A 16,892-nucleotide genomic window follows, 5' to 3' on the forward strand; every position below is an offset into this window, starting at 1 on the left:
GTCCTTAGAGCTAAAGTAAGTCTCTTGTAGACACCATGTAGTCAGATCACAGTTCTTTTTTTATCCATTCCACCAATCTATGCTTTTTGATTGGGGAGTTTAATCTATTCACATTTAAAGTAATTACTGATAGGGAGTGACTTACTTTTGCCCTTTTGCTATTTGTTTTCTGCATGTCTTAGAGCTTTTTTGTCTCTCATTTCCTCCTTTGTGGCCTTCCTTTGTGTCTAGTTGATTTTTTTTTTTTTTTTGGTGAGGAAGATTAGCCCTGAGCTAACATCTGTTGCCAATCCTCCTCTTTTTGCTGAGGAAGACTGGCCCTGAGCTAACATCCATGCCCATCTTCCTCTACTTTATATGTGGGACGCCTGCCACATCATGGCTTGATAAGCGGTGCATAGGTCCGTGCCTGGGATCCAAACCTGTGAACCCCGGGCCACCAAAGCAGAGCACGTGAACTTAACCACTACGCCACTGGGCCAGCCCCTCTACTTGATTTTTTATAGTGCATATTTTGATTTCCTTTTGTGTGTATTCTATAGATATTTTCTTTGTGGCTACCATGAGGATTACATATAACATCCTAAAGTTAGAGTAATAATCTAATTTGAATTGATACCAACTTAACTTTAACAGCATACAAAAACTCTACTTCTACACAGCCCTACCCTCCCTTTATGTTATTAATGTCACAAATTACATCTTTATACATTCTGTACTCATTAACATAAATTTATAATTATTTTTTATGCACTGATCATTTAAATTCTGTAGAACCTACCATTCTGAATGTGGCTCTTTCTTAATTGGGGGTTCACTTAGTTGCTGTAGACCTTTGACTATTTTCCAGAGTTCCTGTAAAGTTATTTTAGCCAGTCTCTAATCGTTTCTTGGTTTTTGTTTTTTTTTAACATTTCCATGGGGGAATGAGGGCCTGGAGCTTCCTACTGCACCATTTCACTGACATCAGCAAATGCCACTCAGGCATTTTAGGGGCTGCAAAGGAGGGGAGATCAGAGGTCCCCTTCTATACCCCTCAGCTCTCAGCCCTAAAAATCTCTACTGGGGACCCCTAAACACAGGCATTGATTCAGATTGGAGCACTGTGAGAACAGGATTTCTGTTGCTACTTATTTTACTTGTTTCGTGAATTTATTTTTAAAATCCCATAGTCTTGTTTGTAATTCTTATATTGTTTTAATTCCATTTATAATTTTGTGTTTTTAGTTTACTTTAACCTTTTTCTTATTTGGCATAGAGGAAGCTTCTATTTTCCCTTTTTTGAATCTTAGCTGTATTATGTCTTATTGAACATTGAGTCTTGAGTTCGCTTTGCCTTTTTTAATATTTTGATTTTCATTTATTTAACTCTTTATTTTCACTTATTTAATATTTTTATTCTTTTGTAATATTTTACTACTTTTTGATTTCATCTTTATGCTTTTTTCAGTTTACATGTGTTATATCAATATTTTTTGGGTTTTCCCTAATTTCTATTTTCTTTAATCTTTACCCACTGTGTTTCATTTATCACACTTATCCTTATATTACATGGAAGGTTGTGCATCATTCTCTTAAGTTTGTATTCTTTGCTTCTCAATTTCTTTTATTTTATGTAGTTTTTAAATTTATCACTTCTAATTCTCACTTTTTAATCTTTGAATCTGTGATCTTCTCCTTCATCACTTTTTATACTTCACATTTATGTTTTAACGGTATTCTATTTTATCAGTATAGAGTAGTGAATATCATTGCAGGCCCTGAAGTGAGGAAGTCAGGATTCAAATCCTGTCTCCACCACCGACTAGCTGTGTGACCTTTGGCAAGCTATTTAACTTCCCTGTGCCTCAATTTCCCATGTGTAAAATGAGGATATCAACAGTTTCTACCTCATAGAATTAAAGGAGTTTGTGTTTGTAAGGCTCTTAGAAGAGTCTGTGCTACACGGGCACCCAGGTAGAAACCGAGAACTGTTCACCAGCCCATTTCCCTTTTCTCCTACACATGCAGTTGGACTACATTTTCCAGCTTCCCTTGAAATTATGTGTAGCCACATGACTGAGTCCTAATCAATGAAACTGGACAGAAGTGACATCCACCACTTCCAGGCCTGGCCTATAAAAACCTCTGTGCAGTCATCCCACGCTCACTCTTCCTCTGTCTACTGATTAGATGTCGACGCTCTGGGAGACTTTGGAAGCCATAAATGAAAGGGGATAGAATCCAGAAATTTGTGTGCTTAAAGGGTTGGAAAAGCTGACTGCTTCTAAATCTGAAACAGTAGGAAATAAGATTGAAAAAGCTTTTGAGCGACAAAGGCCCAAAGACTCAGCCCTGTGGCAAAGAACTGATTAAGAGTATTGCCTTCCCGTCTGAGCCTGAGGGCCTCAAGTAACCACCATTTAATGGAGAAAGAAGGGCATGGGTTGATAGAGTAATACAATAAATCAAGTTTGATAATAATGTCTAGAAAAAAACTTTGGGATTAGCTGTTGGTATAAGGAACATAATGGAGGAAGAGAGAAGCAAACCCTACTAAGTTTTTAATAGAAGTGTATGGCCTGAGAAACCATAAGCCTGGACTTAAAAAAGGAAAAGTCTATACGAGCCTTAAACAAATCTCAGGCCCCATACAGAGTGTGCATGTCCTGGTAAAGATGGCAGACTCCCCAGCAACCGCTTCAAATGTTGCCATGGAGAATGAGGACAAGGAGAAACTTCCTACAAGGAACTTCCTACAAGGAGGAATAAAGGACGCGACAGAGCCAGGGGCCATGGAGACCAATGGACAGGAGATTTCCTCTCCAAGAGCAGAATCAAGGTCTAGTGCAGAAAGTTCTCCCAGCCCTGGTTGGAGGCCTTCACTGGCTTCCATGATTGCTTTAAACCTGCAACTACTGTGCATCTCTATTTTACTCTGTTCTAAATGGAATTTTTTGGTGTTGTTATGCTGGCTTTGCTCCACCACAGAAAATTGGGAGAGGCTAGGGAGGAAGCAAATAACTTTTTCTTTTTTAGTTCGTTAAGTCACAGAACCATTAAGATCCTTATTTAGACATGATGAGAAGACTGCACATCAGCCAGAGATCCTGAAGAGTGAGCCAGATGCAATGACTGTATGGTACTTAGCTGTGTCTCCTTCCGCGAGGAGTGATTGGGTTCTAGATGTGAGAGGGAAAATGAAGCAGAAATTTGATAACCAGTAGGAGGAGCTCTGGGAGAGACTGGCCACTGTTTATCAACCCTATTTCCTTTTCCTCTTGTATACACAGCTAAGTAACATTTCCCAGCTTCCCTTGCAGCTTTGTGTAGCCATGTGACAACAGAATGTGGGCAGAAGTGGTATCTGCCAATTCCAGCTCTGATCCATAAAAACCTCCTTTGAAGTCCTCTGCTCTCTCTTTTCATTAAGATGGTATGGCCTTTGTCAGCCTGAGTCCCTGAATGGCCATGTAAGGTACAGCAGCTCCTCCATCCAAGCCTGGTGCCTCAAGGTATTCACCAGTAAATGGAGGGAGCACCTGAACTTTACCTAGGAGAGGAATAAACTTCTAATGTTCTAAGCCACTGATTTCTCAGAATAACTGTTATAGCACTAGCATCACCTTAAATACAAGAACTTAATAAAAGTTAGCATGTTCTAAATGGTGACAATTGTAAACATTCCAATTTAATGTGCCTGGATAGTAAACTGTGGTGCAAACATGGAATACTGTGAAGCCACTGGAAATAATGATGTAAAGTAATGTTTGTTGACATGAAAACATTTCTGTGCTGTAACAATAAGTGAAAAAAAATTAGGTTAGAAAACAAGATGCAACATAATTCCACTTCCATAAAATCATTAGTGTGTCTAACAGAGGCTCTGAGAACCCTCTAGAAGGATGTTCACGAAAGAATTAACAGTGAGGGAGGTGGGACTTCAGTGATCATTTCTTCTTCCACCATATATTTTTCAAGCTTGTTTGTTTGTTTTCACAATGCCTATGTTTTGATTTTTATATAAAAACAATAAAGCTATGTTTGAACATTAACTGTATTATTTTTACTCCAGTTGACCCTGTAATGTCCATTTCATTTCCCTTAAGAGATTCTCCCCATCCCCTTCAACATGGAAGTTCTTAAAAACGTTACTTCAAGGAAGTCAGAAAACCTATGTGTGAGAAACCCCCCTCCCAAGAGGATAACAATCTTATGTAGGCTTACATCTTATCTGCACTTTTCACAGTACACAGATTTCCATCAATTTATAAGTGACATGATTTAACCTTCCCAGTCTCTGCCCTCCCTAATCCTGGGACATTGGGCAGGCCTTGTAAGCTGACCATTGTCCTCCAGGGGAGGAGGAGGGGCCGATGCAGAGCAGGGCCCCGTCCTAAAGGCCCCAGTTTGACTTGAACGAGGAACCAGTGAGGGGAGGGAAGGAGATGCAGAGGGCTGCCACAGCCACGTTTTGAAATCTTTCTCACACCCGAATGAGTACTGGTGTGCCTGTCACTGAGCTAAATGCCTTCTTCCCAGCCAGGGAGAAACAATGACCCTCTGACTACACAGACCTCTGTTGTGAAGACTGTGGGAGAGGTGCCTATGGTTATGATTCTCACCATTAGGGTTTAGGTCATATGTGACTATACCTTTGCTAAATGGCTGCCAGAAAAATCGTAAGGTTTCAAGCAGAGGTGTGAGCTAGAGTTTTACAAAAATTAATCTGACCATAATTTCCACCATGATTAAGAGGCCAGAGGCTGAAAACCTATTTAAAGGCTATCACAGATGAAGATGCGTGATGAAGATGGAAACAGAAATGAAGCGTCCATGTGCCATGAGATCCTGGGGAGTGTACCCAGCCCCCAAAGCACTCAACAGATCCACAGAGTCCACACACAAAATGTAGGAAAACTGAGACCACTCCAGGTATGCCAAACAGAGGACATTTAATACAGAGATTTGGTCACAAAGGTATGGGAAGAACTGGAAGAAAACAAATGGCAAGGAGAGGGCAGAAGCAAAGAGGAAGACGGGGTAACAGCTAGGATCAGGCATTAATGTTCCTGGGCTGTACCCCTGAGCCTGCTCAATCTGGGTACCGTTGAGGAGGTTGTGTCCTTTGGAGCCTGGGAAAAGGGCCACCTGTCGGGGCTGCTAGAGTCCAAACCAACCATCCTTGCCTGTAGCCACCCACTGAAAAACCCAGAATCAAAAAGATTTTCTCTTCCTCCTGCCTCTGGTCTTCCACGAGTGCCTCCTATCGGCAGAATTTAACAGGAAGGGAGCTGGCAAGGGAGCCAGGGATGTGCCGTTCTCTGACTCTCAGACCCAACAGTAAAGAGCAAGGCACAGAAGGGTGGTGAGAGGCCAAGTCAACAGCCAGCACCCAGCCTACCCTCTGACCCATTCTCTTCCCACCTGTGTTAACAAATGTCCATTCTGGAGGACACGTGCAGGGCAGTGCTGAGGAGGGGGGCCCTGGAAGGCAGGGGATTATAGCCCTTGGCCTCAAGGAAAATCCTAGAGAAAATTTAGAATTGAGGAAATAGCAAAACTGCTCCTCTGACTATGGTAACGGTATCACTGAAATTAAAGAGAAATGACCAAGTTGGAACCAGGTAAAGCACGCATGCACTCTCTCCAAGAAAGCTCTGTCCTCCACACTAATAATGCCATCTTTCTCTTGTTGACAGGCTGCTGCTAGCACATATGGTACTGTTGGGCAAATTTTTTAAAAGGTACCCCCTCTGGGGTGATGAACTATAAAAAGATGTCCCCTCTGGGAAGGTAAATTAGAAAAAAGTGGCCCCTCTGAGCTGAGGAATTAGAAAAAGATACGCCTTCCTTAGCACTGGAGCCCAGCCTGGATGTCGACCCCACTGACCCCTAGACTGGGACCCTCGGCAGGACATCACCTCCAGAGTTGTAGGACGAAGCCCACCTGTTTTAATGCGCTGCTGTTTTCTAAGCCTTTGCATATATATTCTCTCTGTAATCCTCACAACAGTCCTATGAAATAAGCATTATTATTGCCCAGCTTACAGATGAAGAGAAATTAGATGACTTGTTCCTAGTCATAGACCTAGTAAGTGACAGAATTGCTAGCAGAGTTTTGAAGTCTAAGAATAGCCCCTCAATAATAATGCTGAGTGCCTACAATAAGGCAGATGCTGCACTTGGATCTTCACTCAGATGACCACAATCGATTCTCCTAACAGTATGAAGTCGCTGGTATTACCTTCAATGCACCAGCCCAGTGCTCACTGCTGGGACTCAGGCACCGGGGTCTGGGGACGCGCCCAGCCTGCATGCTGGTGCACCCGCATGTGCACTCGACCCCAGCCACCATGAACAGCATCCTTTCATTTACTTTGTTTCTGTACTAGTTACTGCCTCACTCAAAGGAAGCCCAAGCACAGTCAGCTCTGAGGGGACAATGAGACTGCAGAGGAATATCTGAAGCTGGGATTTTCTGTGGGTCTTTCTCCTGGTCAGACAAAAAGCCCCTTTGACTCTGGCTCCCTTGGGGTTCCAGGGAACAAGCTGGCATTATCTTTACACTGAAGGGCCTTTGACTCCCACAGTCACTGCAGACAATGCTGAAAGAACACCCAAAGGATTAGCCAAGTGGCCTGCCAAGTCCCAACCTCACAGAAGTTCTCCCTCAGTGAAAACAGCTCATGAGTAACAGCTCCAAAAATGTACAGAGACCCGGCAATGTTTGGGGAAAGCAAGCAGCCGGGCCCCCCTCTGTCTCAGTGTGCACTCAGGTTGGGTTCATTCTCATAATGGTTTTACTAAATAAATGTGAACTGTAACTATTTCCTCCCTTGAGCCCAAACACCTGAGAAGCCAAGGGAGAAGGCAAACTATCTGTGCGTAGAGAGAAAGGCAGTGGCAGGCGCTCTGCTGCGCTGAACTTCTTTTAAGGTTAGAATGCCCTCTTCGGGTATGAAACGATACCAGCAAGAGCAGTGAATTTTCTGAGGCAGGAGAGGCAAACTGTCAGAGAGGATTAAGAGAAACCAAAATCCAAAGTGTCCTAATAAAGAATCCTACAGAGCTTACATTTCATACAGATGAAAATTTTATAAAGACGAAACCAAAATTAAATTACACCTTGAAAAAGCAAAGATTGACTGGGTCTAGAACCCGAATTCCCTTCACAGAGCCAACCCAGATGTGCCCTGTTAAGCCCCCTTCACTCTCCACAATGCATCTGGTATCAATCATCGCATGAAACCTGCTCATCACAAGCAGCACTAGAACACTCAGAGCCCAAGGCAGCACCAGATGTGCCAAAGGAATCGCTCACCTTGTTGTCAGTGGTGGTGGGCATTTAAGGGGGCACCAAAAGTCTCTGTCTGAGAACCACAGGCTTTCCCTCATACGTCTAGCAGCAGTCTGACCTGACTGAACTCGTGTGGTGGCAAAACCTCACGTGCAGAGATGCAAAGCAACCGAGAGTCTTTATGCCACTGAGTTCAGAGAACCAGCATCTATTTTGCTGCAGAAACACGAATGTGATTCAGATAAGAGACCAGGGACCCAGATTGAGGGTGTGAGGGACAAGCCATAAGGCAAACTGAGATTGCAGGCAGGACTGATGTTAGGGACAATATCAGTAAGCTTATAAGAAAAGCAATTCTTTAACATAAATATTATAGATGATGATGAGCTCTTACATAAATGATCGTATTAGATCTTAACCACAATTCGACATTGAGGGCTGACATTATCTCCGTTTGTACAAGGAAGGACGCTGAGATCCAGCGACATTAAAGGATTTTCGTAGGGTCCTCACTCCCAGACCAGTGTCCTTTCCATCTGGCCTCTCAGCCAATCGTGGTTAACCATCATTTGCCCACAACAATAACAAGTAAGGTGAAGTATTTTGATCACAATTTAAATGAAATTTGCCTTTGGACTGTGTCTCTGAGCTTCCACTTGAAGACGCGTTTGTCCCATGTTTCAGGAATTCACAGTGCAGCATGAGAAGCGATGAACATCATGAGCGGTAGAATGTAGGAGGTGCCGGGAGTAGTAGCAGTGCCAAGGGCTGGCCTGGGGGGGCTGCAGCGCCGCACCTGCTTCACAGTGCACTAAAGCCACTCCAAGTGAAAATCAGGAGAATGTGCTTTGACACGGGCAGCTGACTTTTTTCTCTTATGAAATGTGCAAACGGCAGCTCCTTTAGAAATGTTTGCCACTTGTATTGATCTTGAATGTGCAGTCTATATAAAGAGTGTGCTTGCACGCAAAAGCAACTGTCCTAACCCAACTGCTGCCTAAGCCTCTCCAGGCAGCGTTTCAGGAGTCACCGCTGGTTGGGAAGCAATTCTCCTGTGTGCCATGGTGGCTCTATTACACATGTTATTTTAAACCAATTCAATTCAATAAGTCTTTATTCTTACTACAGGTCTAACAAAAATGATAAGAAGATAAATAAGACAAGGTCTGCCCTCAAGAAATTCAGCCCAGACTAATGCAAATGCATATCCAGAAGAATGTTCCTCTCCACTAAATTTCTGTTCCACTTACCCCTTCCCAGCTCTGTAATGACTAATAATTATTCATTTTATTGAAAGCCAGTCTTCTAATTTGGATATGATATTGTAAAAAAAAAAAACAAAAAGGTGGGGGGGATCTTTTGCTCATTAAGAAGCAGCATAAAATTTTAAAAGCAATGTCAATATAAATTCATCCCAAGATTAGCCTAAGGTAAAGTAACTCCCTTGGGACATCTCCTTTTATTTTCACTGAGCCCTATTCTGCCTCAGCAAAATGGGAAAAACAGGGGTCATATCAATACTTTTTCTTACATATCACCTTATGCTTTGAAAAAGAAGTTTCCAAAACATTTACATACAATAAATATTTGAATGGATGTATTTAGATAATCCCAAATCAGAGTCAAAAAAAGTAACAGTTGGATTAAAATGATAGAATTTTTCCATTTTTTCCATTCAAATTACTATTTAAGTCGAGTAAAGACACACAAAAGCTGCATGGTTGGGAACTAGTTCAGAACTCATCTTACAGCCCCCAAGGCAAATTAGCGGGCTGGGTAGAGGATGAGATCGTGAGTGTGGAATTAGTGCGAGGCAGTCCCCTCGTCACGGCCCCCAGACGGCTGCAGGCCTCCCCCAGCCTGGGAAACGTGGGTCCTGCTCTACGGAGCTGCCTGATCAGAGAACGTCAATGAAATTAAGCAAATGCAACACCACAACCAGGAAATTAACTCAGAATTCCTACAGATGGAGAACTAGTATCTCTCTTTGTAGATGAAGAGCAGCACATTTTATACACCTGTGTGGAAGTCAATACTTGAGTAAATTATCTCCAACATTATTATGCCTAGGAGTAAACACTGCAATAAATAAATTATGAATTCAAGGATTCCTTCTTTCTTCTTCCACTCTCCCTCCATCTATCCTATAAAATATTCACTGGGCATCTATTAGATGCTAGTTACTTCTCAATGATTTTGGTGTATCCCAATGTGCCCAATCATTCTGATGAAACAACATCCAGAAACTTCCAGAAAATTAATAAGAATTCTCTTTTCTCCACTGAACTATAGGCTTCTCAAGAGTATGGATAACAGTCTACTTTTTTTTTTATCTTAAAGAGCTACCACAGTATCTGGCAATGTGGTTTGCGCATCTCCATAGACATTTGAACTGAACTGAACTTCTAGAACTCTTGATCAGTTTTGAAAGACATAAAAACAACAGATGTGGTTAATCTACACACTGGATTACTCAATCTAAAACATAATGAAGAGTCTAATTCAATTCAGTGAGAGTGGAGAAAACCACAAGCATACGACATAGATGAGCGGTAAGGAGATAAACCACACAGCTTCCTTGAGCTGAAAGAGTTTACACTGGAGTTGGAAAAGCAGGTTAAATACATAAAGAACTATAACAGAAGGGGAAGAGGGAACGAGAAGATGATTCCAGAGGACCAGGGAAGGCTATGAAGTATTACTGGCTAGATCTTATGTGAAGGGTAACATTTTGATGAGTAGAGATTGAGGGCAAAAAGGATAGATTCCACTATATTCTTGGTGGGCAGAATAACGTGTGCAATAAAAGAGCCAGAGTATCCATTTTAGGGATTTAGGGGCCAATTTATGGAAGGTTTAGAAAGAAATGCCGAGAATTTGCTTTCAGGACAGTAATGAGGCTGCACAGAGGAACAATTACCTAATCAGATCTGTGCTTTGGGAAAGTTATCCTGGCAGCAGTGTGCAGGCCTGACTGAGCAGAGAAATACTGACTCAATCAAGTGTCAAGAGCAGGAGGACATAAGGAAAGCTTGAGACACCATCGGAAGAAGCATCCTAAGAGTGGCTGTTAAGCTCAAAGGGTTGCCTTTAATCACTTGTAAAGAACACCAGGCTTCGTTAGATCTTCCCTTCAGACTAGATGGTCCTCAAGGACAAACTAATACATCTTTAGACACCTTTCTGTGCACACCACAGGGCCATGTATACAGTAGGTGCTACATAAATACTCTTGAATTGACAAATAAATATAATGGAAAGAATAAATAGATAGCAATATCGCTAGAAGAGAATTATATAACCAGACAAAGGGAAACAAAAGGATTGATAAAAGTCAAGGTAATTTAAGGTCCCCAAATCTACTGTTTGAACTGAATGCAGATTATCTAAGCCCTAAGACAGCTGTCTCACATTTCATAATGCCTGGCCTGTAGCTATAATGAAAAACATTAGGGAAATATTAAGAATCATACTGAGTTGCTAAGAGAGTAGATCTTATAAGTTCTCATCACAAGAAAAAAATTTTTTTAACTAGGTAAGGTGACAGATGTTAACTAGACTTATTGTGGTAATCATTTCACAATGCATACAAATATTGAATCATTATGTTGTACACCTGAAACTAATATAATGTTATTGTCAGTTATACCTCAATTTAAAAAAAGAATCGTACTGAAATACACAAACTTTTTTCCTTCATCAGAGGCTTTATAACCACAAAACAGCTTTCACAGTTCTAAGTTTCCAGTGCATCAGAAACAGAAGAACCTCAATTTATCTCTATATTTACTTTTTCTCATTTGACCACTGTAAAATGTCCTCCTTTTCCTATCAGTATTAAGATGTGGCATGCTTTCATCTATAAATGCAAAACACATACATTCTCCTGTGTGAAAAATAAAGCCTAGGGGCTGGCTCAGTGGTGTAGTCATTAAATTCATGCGCTCTGCTTCAGCGGCCCAGGATTCGCAGGTTCAGATCCTGGGCACAGACCTACACGCCACTCGTCAAGCCATGCTTGCTCAGGGCTAATCTTCCTCAGCAAAAAGAAGAAGATTGGCAACAGATCTTAGCTCGGGGCCAATCTTCCTCAACAACAACAACAAAAAAGCCTAAGAATTATGCCAAACCATCTTATCAATCCACTCACAAATTAAGAGATGACAGGTAGGAAAAAGAAAAGTTAGGTCAGTGTGCATGTCACAAAACTAAATTTAAACTCAGATTCCATATTCAGGACACAATTCACTCATTAAACTTGAGATATTTCACCTGCCAACCTGTGAAAGCAATTAGTCTCCAGGCAGGGCCACCTGTCAAATACACGTTTCTATTCCTGGTCGATTTGTTCGCCTGGGTGAACATGATCATGTTAATGATTAAGATCAATCCCAGATCTGTGTAACCCTGGGGAGTTAAATTACCTACTGCATCCAGGCAGCTGACTGCAGGGAGCCTGCTAGGCCTCTTGAAATGGAACCACCTGGGTGGAGGGAGGAGGCAAAATGTGAAACCCCAATGAGCCAGGAGTAGGAAATTTACACAGTAGCTCAAATCCTGGACAATCCCAATCCTCCAGGACAAAAATCACAGAATCCTAGAACTGGAAGTTTTCCCACATGTCGTCCAATACGGCCCCCCTCTCCATATGCAGACTCCCCCATTACATTCACCACAGAATCAGTCAGCACTAACTTAAATGCTTCCCATGGCAAAGAGCTCACTGCTTTTCAAGGCGGCCTATTCCATTGATGGACAACTTTTATTTTTAGCAAGTTTTTCTCTAAATTAAGTCAAAAATTGATACCTTATTAATGTGTGGCTCCAATTTTAATTCTGGGTCAAGAAGGCACTCTATCGATGTTGAAAGAATGAATAATGAATAAATGAACTAATGGATTCTTAAAGATCAATTGATGATATGACAAAAGTAAGTGCTTGAAATTTTAAGTTTTTAAGAGCATGATGACTCAAAAAAAAATAAGGATTTGGTTCAACTCACTTAATATTTCTTAAGCAAGGATGAATTATGCAGAACTAAGGAATGAAGCACAGTTTAATGGGAACAGCTCTAAGTAAGAGAACCCAGATTCTAATACTCTACTGCTATCCCTCACTTTTCGCACCTGAAAAATAAGCAGGCCAGATTCCGTGATCTTTACTGGCACTTACAACTGCCAGTACTCTGTGATATACAATTTATCCTCAGAGACTGCTGTCCCTCACCTCAAGGAGTTTACTATCTTCACTGCATTACTCTGAGAGTTCAAACCCATCTGCAAATAAACATCAGCCTCTCACAGTAAGACTTTTACCCTTTATTTGCAGATGGGTTTGAACTCTCAGAGTAGGGGTAGAATTTTATCCACATATTTTAAATGGATGAGCAACATGGCTGGGAAATTAACCTGAAGTTGACATGGGAAAGATAATCTAGGGCTATTCATTCCAATTATTTCATTTGAGACCAGGTCTCCTGCACCTACGGCTACCATTATATTGACTAAATATAGAGTTCTCAGCAGCTGCACTTGGTAAATGCACTTGTCGATGCCTCACCTGCCAGAACTCAAGGGGTTTAACCAATTGATCTTTTGAAACTTCATCCAGCAATAAGTTCTGTAATTCTGTTTACAATGACCAGCGACCCTAGCGATTAGAGGAAGCTCCACTACCTCTACTATCCATTTCTGAGCCATGACGGGAGCCAGGTGGCCAAAAGGAGGGAGGGCTAGTAAAGGAAGCAGTCTCAAAACCAGTGGTCATCTCAGCAGATGAGCATATCGTGTGGGCTCCTGACTGCCTTCCAAAGCCAAATATAAATAATGTTTCATTCATTGGTCAGCCACAGTTCTCTTTTCCCACTTCCACTAGGTGTGAAAAACTGGGAGCTGATTGCAAAGTGTGCTCAAGGAGCACCTGGTAAACTCTCATTTCAAAAGAGAAAAGGGATTCAGAATGGTTAAAGCATCTGTGGCAGGTATTTAAAAAATTGCCTGATTGTTGCACAAAAGACATTCGCCAAGGAATTTTTACCACACAGTCATTAAAGTCAAGAACAAGCAAGAGAAGACTCCCAAAGGCTAAAAGTCTTGCATTACTAAACGGTGCTGGCTGAAAAATGGCTGGCCCCAGCTGTGCCAAAGGGGACCCTCTTCACTCCCAGAGTGGCTGCCAAGGGCATCTCTGGCAGCAGTGCTCTCTGCTTGCTTTGCATGAGAACCCAGCATATAAACTGAATTACTATCATCATTATCAAAAGAATGGTTCTAATTCTAGTCTAATGACCCTAATGTACAAATGCTACTTATTTTTCCTAGAAACTTTGTTCTGTGCTGGTGTTTAGCTCTCAGTATTTAAAGATCACCATTGTACCCCCTCTTTGCTCTGAAACTTTGACCAAAACCACAATAAAATTCAAACATCAACAATTTAATCTCTAATCCTCCAATCAAACGTTTAAGGTTTATTTTTAAATGGAAAAGGCTTAATGTGCATAATAAATTCTGGCTTCTTTTTTTCTAAATTAATGTCTTAATGTTCAAGCAACGAGCAAATATTATTTTTTTCATTTAAAACAATAATAGTTTGCTCCCCTTTTTTGAAACAGATATAAATTGATGGACATAGCACAGAAATGGATTACAAGAGCAGAGACACCAAGCTATTTGTCTCTATTGACACTCCACTCCCCTTCCTTTTGGCCACTTGCTTTCTGTGGCTCAGGATCACTGTTGTTTTTTATGTTCTTTTTCTTATTTATAGTTTCCTGTGCTTCCTGTAATGAGCACGCATTGCTTTTGGAAAAAGAAAAAAGAATAAGAGAAATTTCATTTAGGAAACAAATGACTTAGGAATTGTTTCTGCAGCCTGTAGACCTGGCATTCACCCCCCCTTCAGGTGCACAGAATTTCTCTGAAGGTCCACGTCCCTCTGAGGTCATCTCAGTGAGCAGTGAGGTCCCTACAGAAACGTCCTGGGTCCCAGCCCTGCAAGGTAACCATGACACCAAAAGCCTCAATCCCAGTTACACCTCTTGTGCCATTCTAATGTTTCTGGCAAATTTAAGTGTTAAAATAAAATTAATTCCGATTCCATTTAGTCTGAGATTTGCAATGAGTTATTGTAATACGTTCTTTCAAGATTTTAATACCTTTTTTCATTGCAAATTTTCATTTTTTATTTCTGCAAGAAAATAATTTAAAATGGGATTTTAAAATAGAGATGAAAGAAATTAAGATTATTTCAAAGTCTCTTCTGCCAGGGCTAACAATTCACTCATATTTTAGAGTCTGTAAACATGCAAGACATTATTAACTGTAATCTAACATTGGTCTACTCTGAACCATGGCTCGTCTCCATAACTTCAGTTTGGTCAGCGGTTGAGAACACACTTGTGAGAGGCACCCACACCGGATTTTATTCCTGGCTCTACCCTTAACAGCTATGTGACCTTGGGACAAAAGCAGAGTAACCTTGAATATCAGCTTTGTACAGGGAAAATGAGGATTATAAATATCTACCTCACAAACGTTTGGGGCGGATTTCATCAGAAGAATTCCTAACAGACGGCCTGACATTGTAAGCTCTCAAAAAATTGCCCCTGTTATTCTTCCCTCCTGGTAGCAGTGACGTCTCATATTAGCCAGTGACTCAGACTCTTCAAGGTGCTTCCAGATTTTTTACCTCATTTGATCCTCAGGCAGCTCTGTCAGTACAAAAAGCCATAATTACCGTCCCCATTTTTCTTTTCTTTTATCTTTTGTGTAAACGGATGAAGAAACCGAGGCTCGGGGTCAAAGCGCTCCAGACCGCTTTTTGCTCAGTGACACAGTTCTCAGCTGAACCCCAAAAGACTTTATGTGCCGTGCCTGAACGGAATAAAACTAAATGCCTTCTCAAATACTCTGCTATTCATATTTTAATCAAATCAAACTGGTATTTCCACATCTCTCCAAATCATTTAGGTTTTGCTTAGTAAAAATAGCAACTAAGGTTATTTAGAGCTTACTCCACATCTCAGGCCCTGGGCTCAGTGCTTCACAGCCACTGCCACATTTAAACCCCGTAACAACCCTATGAGGTGGGCACTGTCATTGTCCCCATTTAACAAATGGGGAAACTGAGGCATGGCTAAGTCCAAGACTGAGATGCAGGCAGACTATCTCCAAATTCCAACTCTTAGTTCTCTGGTGTTACCCAAATTGCATTTGTCCAACTGACAGTTCGGTTGGCAAAATGCCTTCATGCACAACACGTGTGAGACAAGGAGGCGAGGTAATGGGTGCTCTCTCTTACATTTGAGGAAACCAAGGCTCCCAGATGCTAAGCGTTGTGTCTAAAATTACCCGGCCCTCTGGTGGCCCAGCAAGGACGCAACGGCAGCACTCCCTGACTCCGAAAGTCTCTTTTGGAAAGTCTCAAATGCCTTTGTAGGTATTTTAAGAGTAAGGTGGTAGGACACGTCCTGTCACTCTTGAAAAGCAACCATCGACTTAATGGCTTCGGTGTCAACACTGAGAGTTGACAGCGTGACCCGTGTTCTGGGAAGTGGAAACGGAGCGGTCTCTCCTTAGCCCGGCCGTGGGCGTTGCTGTCGCCAAGTCGGAAGTGGGAGGCGAAATTGTTTGCAGAGCAGCCCCTTGGGCAGGTGCCAGCACCACATTCCTCATCCCACCCCAGCTCCTCTCTCCGGGTCCCCGACGGGGTGGAACCCGTCTCTCAGCGGGGTCTCGGGACGAGGGCGAGCCGGGCGTCCCCTGTCCCACAGGTGAGCGGGTGAGGGCGCACGGCGACGAGAGGCTCGGCGGCGCCGGGTCCCGGGACTGACCCAAACCTCAGGCAGGCCCTTGCCGCCTTCCTCGGCCACCAAGACCCGCCACGGGGGCGGGTCCTACCAGCGCTGTTTCGAAAACTGCCGCTCGCCGGGATCTCAGTACAGTCGGAGGGGAGAGACCTGGCCCGGCTCGGCGCAGGCGGGCAGCCCCAGACCGGACCCCTCTCCCAACCCCGCACGCCACGCGCCCTGCCTCAGTTTCCCTCACCTCGAAAAGGGTGCACAGAACCCAAGCTGTTAACAGAGGCACACCCAGACCCACACGATTTCCAGGGGGCAGAGCGCGCCCTCCCTGCCCGGATGCCCCCGGCCCCGCCCGCCTGCGGTGACAGCTACCCTACCTGCGCGGTGGCCCCCGCCGCCACCGGCCGGGGCGCCCTGGGGACCCCCGCCCAGCATGCGCCCCGCCGGCTCCTCCCGCTCCGCTTCCGCCGCCTCCAGCTCGTCGGCGGTCGGCAGGCTCGGGGCGCCCGAGGCCCGCGGAGGGGGAAGCGAGGCGCCGAGCCGGACGGGAAGTGGGGAGGGGGCCGGCGAGGAAGAGGGAGGCTCCTTCCTTCTCCCCGGCGAGGCGAGCGGTTTCCTTTCCAGCTTCGGCCCCTTATGCACACACATACACACACACACACTCACACACACGCACGCACGCGGCTGGGGCGGGCGGCCCGGCAGGCCCACAGCCCGTCTCCCAGACCTCTGAAAGTTCGCTTTTCACTCTCGCTCATTTGTGGGCGAAAATGAGAGGGGAAGTGCGGTGGGGCGAACGGGAGCGCAGGGAAG

At 43.4% G+C, this 16,892-nt stretch overlaps 1 protein-coding gene across 1 annotated transcript in view; it reads right to left on the minus strand.

The window, feature by feature from the left end:
* DISC1 (DISC1 scaffold protein) overlaps positions 1 to 16,780 on the minus strand; it is a 345,468-nt gene extending 328,688 nt beyond the window's left edge. Inside the window, exon 1 of the mRNA XM_014788932.2 lies at positions 16,457 to 16,780. Coding sequence (XP_014644418.2) covers positions 16,457 to 16,727 — 271 coding nt within the window. The 5' untranslated portion in view covers positions 16,728 to 16,780. The remainder of the gene's footprint in view (positions 1 to 16,456) is intronic.
* Between the last annotated feature and the right edge of the window lie 112 nt (positions 16,781 to 16,892).

Source organism: Ceratotherium simum, chromosome 6, assembly GCF_057802395.1.
Source record: "Ceratotherium simum simum isolate JZ-2026a chromosome 6, ASM5780239v1, whole genome shotgun sequence".
Lineage (NCBI taxonomy): Eukaryota > Metazoa > Chordata > Mammalia > Perissodactyla > Rhinocerotidae > Ceratotherium > Ceratotherium simum.